This window comes from Drosophila tropicalis, unplaced genomic scaffold, assembly GCF_018151085.1.
Source record: "Drosophila tropicalis isolate 14030-0801.00 unplaced genomic scaffold, ASM1815108v1 contig_1109, whole genome shotgun sequence".
Classification (NCBI taxonomy): domain Eukaryota; kingdom Metazoa; phylum Arthropoda; class Insecta; order Diptera; family Drosophilidae; genus Drosophila; species Drosophila tropicalis.
Window position 1 is genome coordinate 210,366 of NW_027172477.1, and position 17,666 is coordinate 228,031.

The 17,666-nt window shown below is 39.7% G+C and overlaps 1 protein-coding gene across 1 annotated transcript; it reads left to right on the forward strand.

Annotated features, from left to right (window-relative positions):
- The first annotated feature begins 1,886 nt into the window (after positions 1-1,886).
- Positions 1,887-17,332, forward strand: LOC137573376 (uncharacterized). Its single transcript, XM_068285304.1, has 4 exons — positions 1,887-3,034; positions 3,899-4,644; positions 5,049-7,120; positions 17,039-17,332. Exons 1-4 carry the CDS (start codon positions 1,887-1,889, stop codon positions 17,330-17,332), a joined length of 4,260 nt encoding a protein of 1,419 aa, XP_068141405.1.
- Positions 17,333-17,666: the final 334 nt, after the last annotated feature.

Here is a 17,666-nt window from a genome sequence, read left to right on the forward strand (position 1 = left end):
GTAGCTAAAGAGTTTTTAAAGCATCCTAAAACACGCAATTGTTCAGGCAAAATAATTACGGCCAACGATTCTGAATGTTTTGTTAAAGGTAAATTGACAAGTGACATTACGTATCGGCAACTTTCCAAACCCCTTGATTTCTTTATTATTCCTGATTTAAAACAAGACATATATCTTGGAATAGATTTTTGGCGTAAATTTGGTTTAATAGATGAATTGAAGGAAGAACCACTAATAGTATCGGATATTATTAAAGAAAAAAGAAGTGATCATGGAGATTCCGTAAAAAATGCATCGTTTGTCTGAGTCTCAGCAGCAAAAACTTAATTTTGCAATTAAATTACCCTGCTACGATAAAGAAGGATTAGGTCGCACACATCTCATTGATCATAAGATTGAAGTTGATAGTACTAGGTCCATTAAAGAAAGGCATTGGCCAATTTCGCCGGCCATTGAGAAGTTAATGTTCACGGAAATAGATAGAATGTTAGATTTAGATATCATTGAAGAATGTAACAGCCCATGGAGCTCCAATTGTGTATTGGTGAGACGTGGCGATAAAGTTCGATTATGTTTAGATTCTAGAGCAGTGAATCAGTGCACTCGTAAGTGCACTCATATTGATGGAATACTTAGCAGGCTGCCACCTGCTCGATTTATTACTGGACTGGACATGAAGCACGCCTTCTGGCAAATTCCGTTAGAGGAAAGCTCACGTCAATACACCGCTTTCACAATACCTAACCGGCCACTTTACCAATATAAAGTGATGCCCTTTGGTTTGTGCAACGCCCCGCAGACTTTATGTAGACTTATGGATCGTGTCATACCATCTTATTTGCGCACAAGGGTATTCGTTTACCTCGATGACCTACTAATTCTTTCCGAAGATTTTGAATCGCATATTGCTTTAAAACAAGAGGTAGCATTGAAAAGATCTGTTAGAATTCGTTCGCATGCATTGCATTTGCTTAGAAACAGAATTTTTGGTACAGGCTTTTTCATTTAACTTGATACTTTGATTGCGGAAGGACGTGAATATTAATATTCAAATAAATATATATATATACATATATATTTGTGAAACACTTGCTTATTACATCATCGTTTAAAAAGTACAGTACTGCACAAGGCAGTAATATATGTACATATTTGGCTAAAGTGAATAAAAATATTAGTGAATATTCGAAGAATAAGGAGATATAAAATGAAATTTAGTGAAAATATTAGAATTTAAGCCCCGTTATATTTCAGTTAAAATTTATATTTCGGTCGCGTGGCGTCGACCAAGCAACTTTTGGCTTTCAAGCAGCCTTGGATTTTTCATTTTCTTTGGGACAATTTGGTTGATTGTACCCCAGCCCAATCGCTGATATTTTCTTCGTTGGAACATCGTTCAATAACCAAGACACCAGCGAGCCTCGGATTTACTTTTATCAACCCTTCCATTTCATCAATAATCATCGCCATAGGCCACGCTAAAATAGTCTGGTGATGAAATGACGCAACTCCCCGGCTAATATCAACATTATACTTGTTCATGAACGGATTGCGTTTATCGATAAGTCACATGTATTTATAAGAATCGACACATATACATAGAAGCATTGTACACACACACATATCTGTGCGCTGCTGCGTCGGCGCTTTTCTCTCTTTTTCGTTCAGTAATAAATTGGCACTCAACTGATTCAGTAGCAAAGAATCACAAGGTTAAATTATCAAATTAATTTAAAGGTACAGTCCACTGCTAGACCAAATCATAATTTGGTCATTCGAGCCGAATAAGGGAATCGGTTTTCGTTCGAATAAGGTGCTTTTCGTTCGAATTTCTTTGGATCTATTGGAAAGTTTGGTGGGTTATTACTCTGGAATAGTTCTTTGCAATGGAAGAACTAAAGGCATTGGTGGGTCGACGGAGCCGACTCAAGGCCAGCATCACAAGAATTCTGGATTGGTCGGAAAGAACCCAAACTACATCAACTACTGAGGTAGCCGCTCGGATGGATCAACTCCAGTCCGTGTGGAAGGAATTTAATGGAATAGAGGATTCCATAGCCCTACTGGAAGATGTGGACGGCTATGTGGATCCAGAGGTCGATCACGTGACCTACGAGGAGAAGTACTTGAAGGCATATTCTTTACTTCTAGGAAAAAAACGGCTGGTACAGCAAGAAGCACCATTGTCTGGCGACTGCAATGGCGCCATGAGTCTGCACGCATATAACGACGACATCGTTCATTTGCTGCAACAACAACAACAACTCTTTGAACAGTTAGCTACAAACCAGAGCAGTTCGAACTTGTCGATGCCCGTTCGCATTGAGGTGGCTGCTTCGGGTTCAACTTCGGGAAACAACACGACGGCATTCTTGCATAGCAACGAATTGCCGAAGATTCAAATAAAACGGTTCGCTGGACTCTACACAGAGTGGCCAGCTTTTCAAGATATCTATGAGAGCACGATACACAACAAAAGGGAGTTAACCAACACTCAAAAGTTTCATCACTTGAAAACACTGCTTGTCGATGATGCTGCCAACTTGGTGCGGCACCTGGCAATAACTGACACGGCTTACAACACAGCTTGGGAACGCTTAAAGGAAAGGTACAATAGGCCACGCCATATTGTAAACTCGTTTTTGGAACAATTTATGGGTCTACCAACGACAAACAAAATTGATGTATCCATCTTACGCAAGGTATCAGATGGTACAAATGAGATTGTTCGCGGTCTGGATGCGATCAATCAAACAGGACGGGACTGCTGGATACAATATCTGGTATTGGAAAAGCTTGACGCTGATACACGGCGCAGGTGGATTGAGCGCAGCATGGGCAATAAGGCGCCCACACTGGAGGAATTCTTCAAGTTTTTAGATGATCGTTGTGAGGAATTAGAGCTCAGTAAACGGGAGATTGCGTCTGGAGGCAAAACGCCAGCGCAAATCATACATACAAAAAGGGTCACACACTCGATGGTTGCAGTTCAAGCTGGCAGCTGCACCAAATGTCAGGCGACGGATCATAAGTTGTATGGCTGTCAACAATTCATGGATTTAACATGTGCAGAACGTCGTATGTTTATCAGGGAAAAGGTTTTATGTTATAACTGCCTGAAATCAGGGCATATGGTCAAAAACTGTCCATCATCATTCTCGTGCAAATATTGTAGAGGTAAGCACCATTCGCTGGTCCATGATCCAGGTAACTCAATGGCTTTAAGGAATTTGCAACAAGGTAAAAGAGAGAATCAGCGGAGTCCAAACGCTTCTCATCACGATTTGTCTACAACAAGACTAGTGGCTCATAATGGGAGTGCACCATCAACGGTTTGTTCACAAAGCACTGCAAAATCGAAAACAGGACAAAGTTTAAATCGAAGCATATTGCCTACTGCAACGGTTTATGTTCAAAAGGTAAATGGAGACTACATCACATGTCGTATTTTACTAGATACTGGTTCGGAACTTTCATATGTATCAGAACGATGCATACAAGCACTTGGATTGCCACGGTCGGCATCATCCATTTTGGTCACAAGAATCTCTTCGGTTCAGGCTGACACCACAAGGGGAAGCAGCACGCTTCAGATCAAGTCAAAGTATTCAAACAATCACTTAACTGTACCGAAGTGACCTGTATGTTCTTGGCAAAATCACATCAACACTAGAAAGACAGAACATTGACGCATCGGCACTTGATGTTTTTAGCGATCTTCAACTCGCCGACTCGGAATTCACCACAAACGCTCCAATTGACGTTCTTTTGGGTGGTGAACACGTTTGGTCTGCAATTACAGGGAAAAAGTTGTATGACAATACGGGAAAACTCATTGCAATATCAACAACGCTTTCGCTTTGACATCATACATTGATGTTAACGCTTCGCTCCAGAGGTTTTGGGAGCTAGAGGACATCAGTTCTACAAGCAAATTGGAACCTGATGATGAACAAGTGGAGAAACACTTTCTCGCTACGCACACTCGAGATGAAAAGGGGAAGTACATCGTGGAACTTCCATTCAAGGTCACTAATCCTGAATTTGGGGATACTCTACAAGGAGCTCTTAATCGTTTCCAATCGGTGGAACGGAGTTTACATCAAGATGCAAATCTAAGAGCAAAATATGTCAACTTTATGTGGGAATACTTCGATTTGGGGCATATGCGCGAAATCCCACCTGATGAAGTCAATAATGGACAACGGTTTTATCTACCACATCACCCAGTTTTGGGTCGGAAACTGAGAGTAGTTTTCGACGGATCATTTTGCGACACCAAAGGCAAATCACTAAACGATTATCTCTTTACAGGGCCTAGCATTCAACGCAATCTATTTGCTGTCTGCTTGCGCTTTCGGATGTATAAATTTGTATTCTCAGCGGACATAGTCAAGATGTTCCGGCAGATTTGGGTGAACAACAAACACCGCGACTTCCAGAGAATTGTCTGGAGAGAAAGACCATCGGATCCAATCAAACACTATCAACTATGCACCGTCACTTATGGCACCTCATGTGCACCATTCCTGGCTGTTAGGGTATTAGAGCAACTGGCTACTGATCATCAGCAGGAATTCCCGAATGCTGCAAAAATCTTACAAGAGGATTTTTATGTCGACGATGTGCTCACTGGGTCAAACAGTGAGGAGGAACTGATACAAAATCAAAAGGAACTTATTCAACTTATGTCATGTGCTAATTTGGAGCTTGGGAAATGGGTATCGAACACACCTCGCATACCAACAGAAGGAACTGATTCTACACAATCATCTCCAGTGAAGGTTCTTGGACTTTACTGGCAACCTGGTCTTGATACATTGTCTTATAATGTTGGTCTAAAAGGAAATGTCTATTGTACAAAACGACAAGTTCTATCGGATGTCTCACGGATCTTTAATCCACTTGGGCTTTTGGCACCAATTGTGGTCCAATTCAAAATACTCTTTCAACAATTATGGCTTCTCGATTTGGGATGGGATGACAAACTCCCTAAGCAACTAGCGGACAATTGGATATTCTATAACATATTCAAATACCCCGGTTAGTTGTCAACGACACCGACAACATTGAATTGCATGGATTCTCCGATGCATCTACGAAGGCATACGCTGCTGTAGTGTACAGCAGAGTAATCAACAAGGATGGCTCGATCTCTACATCGATTATGGCTGCGAAATCTAGGGTGGCTCCGCTAAAGCAGCAATCTCTGCCTCGCCTAGAGCTTTGCGCGGCACTGCTCCTAAGTCAACTCATACGTTCGATAAAGGCGGCACTTCGACATCAAAAGGTCACGGTTTTTGCATGGTGCGATTCCACAATCGTACTATATTGGCTATCATACGCACCTTCTCGACTAAAAACATTTGTTGGGAACAGAACTTCGGAAATTCTGGACACCATTCCAAGGCATAATTGGCGTCATGTGGACTCCAAATCAAATCGAGCTGATTGTGCATCCAGAGGTCTCATGGCTGCGGACCTAAGGGACTTTCAGTTATGGTGGAATGGCCCGTCATGGATACGTGACGCGGATCAGTTTATGGTAAGGTTAAACAACTCACAAGTCTGTTTGGATATTTCAGAAAAGAACATACAAAAGGAAGTCAAAATCAATTCTCTGACTGCATTAGTAAATGCAGCTCCTGATCATCCACTCGATCATCTTGTTCAACGAGTATCTTCATGGTTGACGCTCGTTCATACTGTTGGCTATGTCCTACGCTTTCTACGGCGCACTAAGGGTCCATTTGGAGACAAGTGCTCAAAGAGTCTTACGTTTGAGGAAATCACCGCGGCACGCATTGTATGCTTGCGCCACGCGCAAACCTGCTTTCAGGATGACTATAAATTGCTACTCGCAAATAAACCATTGCGAAGTCGATCTCAGCTGGCTAAAATCTCGCCAATGATCGACAAGGACGGACTACTCAGGGTTGGAGGACGCTTGCACCACTCGCAATTGTCCACAGAGGCGAAACATCCAGTTTTGCTACCGAAATCTCATCGTATCACCAAGCTGGTACTTGAATACGAACACAGGGTTAACCTGCACCCTGGTGTCTCATCACTTTTTGTTTTGGTACGCCAAAGATTCTGGATATTTGGCGCAAGGAACTTGATAAGGAAAGTCACACACGACTGTTTGGCTTGTTTTCGACAACGGCATCATACATCACAACAAAGGATGGCTGATCTACCCAGCATTCGTGTCACTCAGGCACTTCCATTTGTAAACACTGGATGTGACTATGCTGGTCCAATCCTTCTTAAGGATGGAAAGGGGCGCAAACCGCGCATTGGTAAGGGCTACATATGCCTATTTGTTTGTCTGGTCACATCGGCAATCCATCTGGAACTTGTAACGGATTTGAGCACCGACTCATTCTTGGCCGCGCTAAGACGTTTCGTCTCTTTGCGTGGCAAGTGTAACAAAATCTATAGCGACAACGGGACGAATTTCATTGGAGCTAAACGCGCTCTTGATGAAATGCAGAAGCTGCTGGCATCTCAACCACACATCGAAAAGGTTACGAACACTCTGGCGAATGATGGCATTCAATGGGTATTCATTCCGCCACATGTTCCTCATTGGGGAGGAAAGTGGGAATCTGCAGTCAGATGCGTAAAGCTGCATATTCGTCGAGTCATTGGGAAATCTACTCTCACCTACGAGCAGATGCGAACTCTACTTGCACAAGTCAGTGCAGTGGTCAACTCACGACCCTTGTGTTACAACTCGGACACAGATGTCAATTATTTGTCACCAGCACATTTCTTGATCGGCAGGCCTCTCACAACCATACCAGTGGCAGACTTAGGCCAACTTCCCGTGGGCCGACTTGGGTACTGGCAAAGTATCCAATCTATGATGCAAGGCTTCTGGAAGCAATGGCACCAGGAGTATCTTACCACATTGCAACAGCGTCCAAAGTGGACCACCACAGCACCAAATATATCAGTCGGAGATGTGGTACTCGTAAAAGAATCTAACACCCCACCAGCTCACTGGCATCTGGCGCTGGTTCTCGAAGCCTACCCAGGCAAGGATCAATTGGTTCGAGCGGTCAGACTCAAGACCTCTTCAGGAGAATTAACTCGGCCAATCACCAAGGTTGCGGTATTGCCCCGTTCAGAAACTGTGTTTCAGGGCGGGCCGGGATGTTCATGAACGGATTGCGTTTATCGATAAGTCACATGTATTTATAAGAATCGACACATATAGAAGCATTGTACACACACACATATCTGTGCGCTGCTGCGTCGGCGCTTTTCTCTCTTTTTCGTTCAGTAATAAATTGGCACTCAACTGATTCAGTAGCAAAGAATCACAAGGTTAAATTATCCCATTAATTTTAAAGGTACAGTCCACTGCTAGACCAAATCAATACTCCCAATTTGAGCGAGATCTATGTACTACTTTTCGATTTCTTTTTGGTGCATATGCACACTTAGTAGAAGTCCTGCTACCTTTTCTTGTTTCATCTTTACGCAAAGTATGGAGTAGCAGCCCTTTGGTTTGGATACTATTTTTTTTTGTTGCACCACGGCAACACCTTTTCATACTTCTTTTTTTCTCTTTGATTAACGTAAATTTTTGCTGAACTAAAAGAAATTTGAATGAATTATTAGTTTAAGTAACGTAACGACACTTTAAATATTATTAAAATTAAGTCCCTATTTGGTTAAGTAAAATCAGTTTTCCTTAGTAGGAAACCTAATGGGTATGTAATCGTTGAGATTGGCTTTAGTGCATTTCATTTTTTTAATAACTAAATTATACAGCAAATCCCTGCAGCATCGATGGGCCCAGAGATTGCACCGTTGGATAAATCGTGAGTTAACACACACATGTATATACTATAAGTATTTGTTTCATTGCCAACTGGCACACGCGGCCACATTACCCAAATCTCTTTTGAATTACTATGAATTTTTTTTTAATCTATATTTGCTCTAATTATCGTATTTAAATTTATTTTGCTATATCTTTTTGCATATCTTTATTTTGTAATTTCTTAGAATATTAATTCATGAAAACCCTTTTGTTTGGATTTAAACCTGTAACTTGAAATTTCGTCATGTTTGCGTAAACTAATTCTTTGAGGAGTCCGTCACCTGAATCCATGACTATGCTGCCGTTAAGGGGCAATCAATCAAACCCAATAGTTTGCCAAGGTATGGTGGGTTCAGGAAGGGTTAGCGAACAGGGCCGTGATCAGCACCCCCCAGTTACTAAAGGAAACCTATTGAACTTGAAACACTTTTTCATGACCTCAAAAATGTCGGCCTGTGTTACCAATGATTGTTCCTATTTGAGCTACTTACGAAAAGTCTAGATTCTAAAAACTTAAACGACAGTGATGAGCAAAAGTGAGTATAGGATTATAAAACTTACTTTGGTTATCCATAAAAACCAAACTATACAAGCGAAACAATAATAGTCAGGGGTGTCCAGAAGTAGATAAGAACCTGAAACCAACGCAAAAGCAAATTTATGGTGTCGGACGGAGAGACGGACATGGCTATATCGACTTAGCTGGCTATATCATGCTGACCAAAAATGTATATACTAGAGGTCTGCATGAATGTATTCATTTCCAACATTATAGTACTGTACAGTAGTTAAGTGTTTTTAAAAATACTGTACTCATTATCTGCTGTACAGTATATTCGAGTAGCTATAAGAACCGAGTACAGTAAAAATACTGTTCTCACTTAGAGTGAGTGACAGTAATAAATGCACTCTTTGTAAGTGAGTACAGTATATGTCACTTTTTTCATGTTGTACACCACTGGAACAGTTAATATGTTTTGTCATTCATCTGTAGAGGTGAGTATAATATTTTGAACAACGAAATGCGAACGTAAGCGTAAGTTTATGCTAAAATAAAATTATATATAATTTATTAATGTTAAATTACAAAGAAATTTGTTAAATCAATAAATAATTGTGTTCGTCTCGTCTTTGTAATTGTCTTTTGCAAGGTTATATATGTGTGAAGTCGTAAAGTAAAATATTCAACCAGTACTCATCGTTGGACAGTTCAAATGCAGGAACTCATTTTAAACAGTACGCCGCCAATATTAAATTAAAATTATTGGCGAACGAACTTAAGCCATCGCTTAAAAGAGGTCGAAGCAAAGTTTGGGACACCTTTTCTCGAATAGTGGACGAAAACGGCTTAGAAAACCCCGACGTAGTGGCTTAGAAAACCCCGACGTACTGGCTTAGAAAACCCCGACGTAGTGGCTTGGAAAACCCCGACGTAGTGGTGTGTAATACATGCAAAAATGTGTATAAATTCGAAGAAAGCACATCGAATTTAGTACAGAACAAATGCTACATAATGGCAAATAGTCGTAAACGCAACCATTGTGAAGTTGTGCACTTAGCTAGCAACTGAATGGACAATAAAGAATGGGCGATCCTTTAATATTATTGCGGATCCAGGAGTAAAAAACATAGCCCAGTTTTTAATATCTGTTGGTGCGAACTTCGGGGAAAGTGTTAATGTTGAATCATTATTGCCGCATCCCACTACCATCTCACGAAACATCGAAGCTCTATACGAATATCATTTTAATGAAATAAAAAAAAGGAGTAGTTGATGATACGAAACTTGGATATAGCATAGCGTCGGATATATGGACAGACGACTTCTTCAAAGTATCATATACATATATCGTTGACGATTCATTATGTCGCAGAAAGAACCCTGTTATTGGTGAAGCTGTGGATGAGGTGCCAGAATTGGAGAAGACTGTGGATCGCTACAGCAAACTTGTGAAGTATTTTAAAAAGTCAGGTCAAATTTCTTTTTAAAAAGCACCTTAAGGAGCTACTGTCCAACACGTTGGAATACGATATTCCACCTATTCAAATCAATTGAGTTGAACTGGATGGAAATATACAACATATTAATTGAGAAGAATGAAATAAGCAGGATTCAAAACATGAGCGCATTGGCAAAAATTCTGGGTCCTTTCGATGCGTGTTCAAAGAAGCTTGAGGGGAGCAACTATCCAACTTTGTGGAAATGGATTATGTACAACCCATCCATAATAATAATATTCAATCTATTATAAGTAATGAAATTCGAACATATGAATATGTAAATATTCCATATAACGCAGACTTTCATGTGTTGAGTTGGTGGAAAAACAACAATCAGCGATTTCCCTTACTTTTCAAGGTTGCTTGCAAGTTATTAGCCGTTCCTGCGAGCAGTGCAGCATCAGAAAGAGCTTTCTCTGTTGCCAAAAACCTTATTCATTATAAATATAAAATCGCAACCACAGATGATAAGGTGAATAAGATTATGTTCTTGCACTCAAATGTTGAATTTTTTTATATTATGATTTATTTTCTGAAATAAATATGTAATATTAAGAGTTATATTGGCTAACTTTTCTTGCATATTACATTCTGATTTTTTATTTATTTTCTTTATTTTTATATATATATTTGCAAATAATATTAACTGACTGTACAGTAAGTAAGTAAATGTGCTGTACAGCAATTTTAGTGTACTCATTAACTGCTGTACAACATGAAAGTGAGTGAGAAGTCTAGCTGTCAAGCTGTCAGTATACACTTGCACCCATTTAAAATTGTACAGAAAAAAGGTGTACACGTTTTTATAATGAATGGTTAATTTGCAATTTTGGATGCATTCATGCAGATGTCTAATATATACCATCTCCATCTGTGCGTTACAAACATCTGACCAATGCAAGGGTATAAATATGGTATTTTACTAGTCTATATGTTTTCTTGAGTATCCTTTATTGGCTATTACGGAATGGCATGACATCCTGGCATCTAGAAAAAGGAATCCTCTCCCAACTTTCTTTTACATCCAAAGCGCTTTGTTGGATGTTGGGTTGCAGGTGTGAACTGCCTTTTCCGAAGACTTTTCAGCTTTTTTGAAACCACTTTTTAGCTTTTTTGGTCGTGTGCTTGGTCATTGTCCTGCTGGAAAATCTAAACTAATGACATTTTATCCTCTGTATTTGGTAGCATAACATTTTGTAGAACTTTTACGTGGACGTGATGATCCCTAATCGTTCTAATCCAGTGAATCCAAGTCTGAACTTGAACAGCCCATTTGTCGGTTTCTAGAACAATGTTCTGTTTTTCAAATAGTTAGAAGATTTCAGATTTCAAGACTAGACTTGTGGAATCACAACTCTAGCCTGTGATAAGCGCAAAAAATCTGCAAGACCAACTGCCCTCAAGAGAGCAAAGAGTTTGCGGTACACAATCCATTGTGTCATCATCAGCAGCTGCAATATATGTAGATCTTACCAGCAAATTCCAGGACTAGAGCTTCATTATTGCACGCAAGACAGCGCACCTTTCTATAGTCTGCAAAGTGCGGAAAAAAGTCTCGGAGCAAACGCCAAAAATTTCGGTAGTTACAGGAGGCTGTTACTACAATGACATATGGCCTGTTTTCCGGTCTTTTGTTGGGGTGTATCTTATCCCGTCTAAGATTGTGAGTCATCATTACAATGGTCACTTGACAACTAAATACTTCACTAACTAATTTAGAGAGAATCAGAATTCCTCGCTTTCTTCAGGATTGTCGTTAGGGCTGCTCTTTCTGTTCCTATGTCTTCTCAATTGAGTTGTAATTAAAACTTTTCTTCCTATTTAAAAGCAGCATTTCTCCTGCCAATGCACCCCAGCAGTCTAACCGATTTCATAACGCTCTACCCTATTTATAACTTTCTTTCTATAATACCCAGATAGTATTTCCATTTTTATTGTTTTTTGTGTGGTTTTCAGACCTCCAATTTCAATTCTGATGTGGGAGAAGGTGCTTTTGGCTTGGGCCGTATCAGTCATTCCAAGGAAAAGCTTTGCCAAATTCTGCAACGCGTTTTTGTTCTTCCTTTTTATGTGTACGTTTCAAACGGAGTTGTGTTGGTGCAATTCAGGTTGACTCATGTTTTGAACAAAGCTAATTTTCAAATTCTACAACACATTTTCCCCGACTGAAATTAATATAATGAGAGCTATTAACTGTCCTTCAATTGAAACGTTTTAGCCTACGCCTGGAGGTGTTTGACGGCCAAATCATTGGCCAAAAGTGTCAAATGGACACTATGGACTATGCCTCCTGTCCCGTTCTTCGTGCGACGGTTCATGGTGAAATCGGAATATATGGCGCACCAAGGCTTTTTAATACGTCTATTAAACTGAATTTTCAACAAATTAAGAAAAAATTCCATTAATTCAATTACTTTTCCGACAGCCGGAAAATATTCCTATAAAATTTCCAATCAACTTTAAAACTTTATTTTCCCTCATTTAAAAACTTCTCGTAAAACATTATTTTTATACCCTTGCAGAGGGTATTATAAAATTGGTCAGATGTTTGTAACGCACAGAAGGAGACGTTTCCGACCCCATAAAGTATATATATTCTTGATCAGCATGAGAAGCTAAGTCGATATAGCCATGTCCGTCTGTCCGTCTGTCCGTCTGTCCGTCTGTCCGTCTGTCCGTCTGTCCGTCTGTCCGTCTGTCCGTCGGTGCGTACGCGTTTTACTCAGCCATCTTAAGAGCTATCGGGATGAAATTTTTTTTTTGGGAGCTTTTTTTTACCCGGGTGAGATAAAGTATGAAAATCTTTGGGATCGGACTACTATATCATATAGCTCTGGAACAAAAATTTTTGCAAAAATTGGAGTATCCCCATGAAATTTACCAATATAATAGAATTTGATATAAAATCTCAGATCCCAAAATTTGACCCTGATCGGATAAATAGAACACAAGTTACAGTCTATATAAATCGGTTCAATCGCTGCCGGCAGCTCTGCTTGCTGCCTACTACGTCATCATCAAATCAACAGAGCACATGCATACACACACAGACGCAACGCTACATAAACTGTATGTGTATGCGTGCGTTGCTTTGCTTAGGGAATGAGGGAAGAAGAAGAACAAATTGTACATAGTATGAAGAGTAAAATTGTTTTGTTTGTATATTAATGAATTGAGTTGCAGAAAAGAAATTTTGAACATGTGAAATTATTATTGTCAAGGACTGCAAGGGTATATAAACTTCGGCATAGCCGAATTTAACTTCTTTGATATTTATAAAATAAAATTTCCAATGTAACTTGGAGCATTGATTCAGTTGTTGCCCGAGCAGAAGGAACTAACTGAATGAGAAAACCTATGAGTCGTCCCCGTATTTATAACATTTTCGATAGAAATTTCTCGACGCCTACTTGATGAAAATGAAAACAGTGCTGTGTAATGGGACTACTCAGTACTGTGCAACACTGACATTTCTATCGATAACTAGTACATAGAAATCAACGGGAAACGATTTGAATGTTGGAAGTGAAACACTGAACATCCAGACATCAAATTTATTACTTCTATAGCCAAGATAATACGAGTAACTTTTCAGGAAATATTAAAAGCCGACCTCTTAAAGAATTGATTTTTAAGTGAATATTTACTTAACAGTGTTGAAAAGCGGAAAATGGGCTGAAGCTAGATTTCAGTGTGAGCAAACGCTATTATTCATAAATTATGGTGTTGCCAGTCTGTTTTTTTGTTTAGCGCCTTGTTTGACCGCTCTGGCAGCCGAATATTTTCTCTGAATTATCAAATTGAGGTATATGTATTCTGTATTCTAATATATAAAATTCTTGTGTCACGGCATATAAAAATACATACAATCCTCAATTTTCACCCTTCTACGATCAACCCTTATTTTTTAATAACCATTTTAGTAATTTAACAATTTTTCTATCCGGTCGATAACTGATCAATCGTCATATAATTAGTTGTTCCCGCCTTTGCTGAGCAAGACATATAATGCTCATATTAATGTTGAGTTCTGCAGCATCAAATACATTTGCAAGTATGTCCATAAAGGCAGTGATATGGCTGTGTTTAGAGTGGAAAATACTAATATGAATGCTCCTCCAGTGAATAAAAACGATGAAATTACGCTCTACCAAATTGGTGGGTACATCAGCTCCAATGAAGCTGCTTGGCGTATCTTTGGTTTTCCGATTCATGAACGGGATCCAGCAGTTGTTCAGTTAGCCATCCATCTTGAAAACGGTCAGCGTGTATTTTTCACATAAAACTACACTCACTACATTTTTTGAATTGTGTAATCGTGCGGATGATTTTGGTGCCTTTGCACGAACATTACTCTATTCACAAGTACCACGCTATTTCACATAGACTCAAACAAAAACATGGATGCCCCGAAAAGAATCGTGAACTGCAGTACAGTACTGTAGAAAGAACCATTTATGTTCGCATCATGCTCGCAATTTCAGCTGGACAAGGTGGGTTCTTCTTTTTGGATGCACAGGGTGGAACTGGCAAAACATTTTCAGACAAACAGTCATTCCAGTCATTCCACGTTCAACATACACTGATGAGATCAACGTGTGTAGTATTGAAAAATTACAGCTAAAAATAAATATGCGCGTTCAAATGCTTCAAGATCAATCCGCTGAAACACTTTCAAAACAACTCTTAGATATCGGTGATGGAAAAGTTGCTATAGATAAAACTGGATACTTTTCAACATAAACTTACATGTTGGAACTGCCGGAAGCCTGGACACCGTTTTGATATCTGTCTGGAACCGCGTACTGTATTTTGCTATGGTTGCGGAGCCGTAAGTGTTTTTAAGCCGCGTTGTCGTAATTGCAACCCGCAGGAAAACCGACCGACGGATGCGGCGATCAACACTTCGTTGTCGCATCCAGACCAATAATGAAGGATAAATATTCCCAAACAGAGGAATGTGAACCTCTTGTTTGTAGGAAAGAAACAGAGTCACAAGGAAATGTAGGACCAACTTCGAAAACAGTCGATAAAAGGCCATTTCGTCCTCTTCACCTACGTTTGGCTCAGTATGAGACCGTTCGTCATCGCATCTTTGGTGAAGTAGACAGCATACGACCAAAGATTAAGTCTAAGCGCTCTACGCATAGACTACGCTTCTTTTGGAAGAAGGTTAGAAATAACCGCAAGAAATTGATTTCCAGTATATTTTCCCGATCAGATAATCGATTGTACACAGAAATAATGATAGAAGGCCAGACCTTCACTGCTCTTTTAGACTGTGGCGCTAACATTAGTTGCTTAGGAAGTAAGGTAGCTAAAGAGTTTTTAAAGCATCCTAAAACACGCAATTGTTCAGGCAAAATAATTACGGCCAACGATTCTGAATGTTTTTTAAAGGTAAATTGACAAGTGACATTACGTATCGGCAACTTTCCAAACCCCTTGATTTCTTTATTATTCCTGATTTAAAACAAGACATATATCTTGGAATAGATTTTTGGCGTAAATTTGGTTTAATAGATGAATTGAAGGAAGAACCACTAATAGTATCGGATATTATTAAAGAAAAAAGAAGTGATCATGGAGATTCCGTAAAAAATGCATCGTTTGTCTGAGTCTCAGCAGCAAAAACTTAATTTTGCAATTAAATTACCCTGCTACGATAAAGAAGGATTAGGTCGCACACATCTCATTGATCATAAGATTGAAGTTGATAGTACTAGGTCCATTAAAGAAAGGCATTGGCCAATTTCGCCGGCCATTGAGAAGTTAATGTTCACGGAAATAGATAGAATGTTAGATTTAGATATCATTGAAGAATGTAACAGCCCATGGAGCTCCAATTGTGTATTGGTGAGACGTGGCGATAAAGTTCGATTATGTTTAGATTCTAGAGCAGTGAATCAGTGCACTCGTAAGGACGCGTATCCTTTTCCCCATATTGATGGAATACTTAGCAGGCTGCCACCTGCTCGATTTATTACTGGACTGGACATGAAGCACGCCTTCTGGCAAATTCCGTTAGAGGAAAGCTCACGTCAATACACCGCTTTCACAATACCTAACCGGCCACTTTACCAATATAAAGTGATGCCCTTTGGTTTGTGCAACGCCCCGCAGACTTTATGTAGACTTATGGATCGTGTCATACCATCTTATTTGCGCACAAGGGTATTCGTTTACCTCGATGACCTACTAATTCTTTCCGAAGATTTTGAATCGCATATTGCTTTAAAACAAGAGGTAGCATTGAAAAGATCTGTTAGAATTCGTTCGCATGCATTGCATTTGCTTAGAAACAGAATTTTTGGTACAGGCTTTTTCATTTAACTTGATACTTTGATTGCGGAAGGACGTGAATATTAATATTCAAATAAATATATATATATATGTACATATATATTTGTGAAACACTTGCTTATTACATCATCGTTTAAAAAGTACAGTACTGCACAAGGCAGTAATATATGTACATATTTGGCTAAAGTGAATAAAAATATTAGTGAATATTCGAAGAATAAGGTGATATAAAATGAAATTTAGTGAAAATATTAGAATTTAAGCCCCGTTATATTTCAGTTAAAATTTATATTTCGGTCGCGTGGCGTCGACCAAGCAACTTTTGGCTTTCAAGCAGCCTTGGATTTTTCATTTTCTTTGGGACAATTTGGTTGATTGTACCCCAGCCCAATCGCTGATATTTTCTTCGTTGGAACATCGTTCAATAACCAAGACACCAGCGAGCCTCGGATTTACTTTATCAACCCTTCCATTTCATCAATAATCATCGCCATAGGCCACGCTAAAATAGTCTGGTGATGAAATGACGCAACTCCCCGGCTAATATCAACATTATACTTGTTCATGAACGGATTGCGTTTATCGATAAGTCACATGTATTTATAAGAATCGACACATATAGAAGCATTGTACACACACACATATCTGTGCGCTGCTGCGTCGGCGCTTTTCTCTCTTTTTCGTTCAGTAATAAATTGGCACTCAACTGATTCAGTAGCAAAGAATCACAAGGTTAAATTATCAAATTAATTTAAAGGTACAGTCCACTGCTAGACCAAATCATAATTTGGTCATTCGAGCCGAATAAGGGAATCGGTTTTCGTTCGAATAAGGTGCTTTTCGTTCGAATTTCTTTGGATCTATTGGAAAGTTTGGTGGGTTATTACTCTGGAATAGTTCTTTGCAATGGAAGAACTAAAGGCATTGGTGGGTCGACGGAGCCGACTCAAGGCCAGCATCACAAGAATTCTGGATTGGTCGGAAAGAACCCAAACTACATCAACTACTGAGCTAGCCGCTCGGATGGATCAACTCCAGTCCGTGTGGAAGGAATTTAATGGAATAGAGGATTCCATAGCCCTACTGGAAGATGTGGACGGCTATGTGGATCCAGAGGTCGATCACGTGACCTACGAGGAGAAGTACTTGAAGGCATATTCTTTATGGCGCCATGAGTCTGCACGCATATAACGACGACATCGTTCATTTGCTGCAACAACAACAACAACTCTTTGAACAGTTAGCTACAAACCAGAGCAGTTCGAACTTGTCGATGCCCGTTCGCATTGAGGTGGCTGCTTCGGGTTCAACTTCGGGAAACAACACGACGGCATTCTTGCATAGCAACGAATTGCCGAAGATTGAAATAAAACGGTTCGCTGGACTCTACACAGAGTGGCCAGCTTTTCAAGATATCTATGAGAGCACGATACACAACAAAAAGGGAGTTAACCAACACTCAAAAGTTTCATCACTTGAAAACACTGCTTGTCGATGATGCTGCCAACTTGGTGCGGCACCTGGC

Excerpts from the sequence above, each read along its gene's own strand:
- LOC137573376 (XM_068285304.1), top strand. The coding sequence starts at position 1,887 with ATGGAAGAACTAAAGGCATTGGTGGGTCGACGGAGCCGACTCAAGGCC. Across the intron at positions 3,035-3,898 it reads CAGGCGACGGATCATAAGTT|GTTTTGGGAGCTAGAGGACA; the intron begins GTATGGCTGTCA and ends TTCGCTCCAGAG. Across the intron at positions 7,121-17,038 it reads GGCCAATCACCAAGGTTGCG|TTCTTTGCAATGGAAGAACT; the intron begins GTATTGCCCCGT and ends ACTCTGGAATAG.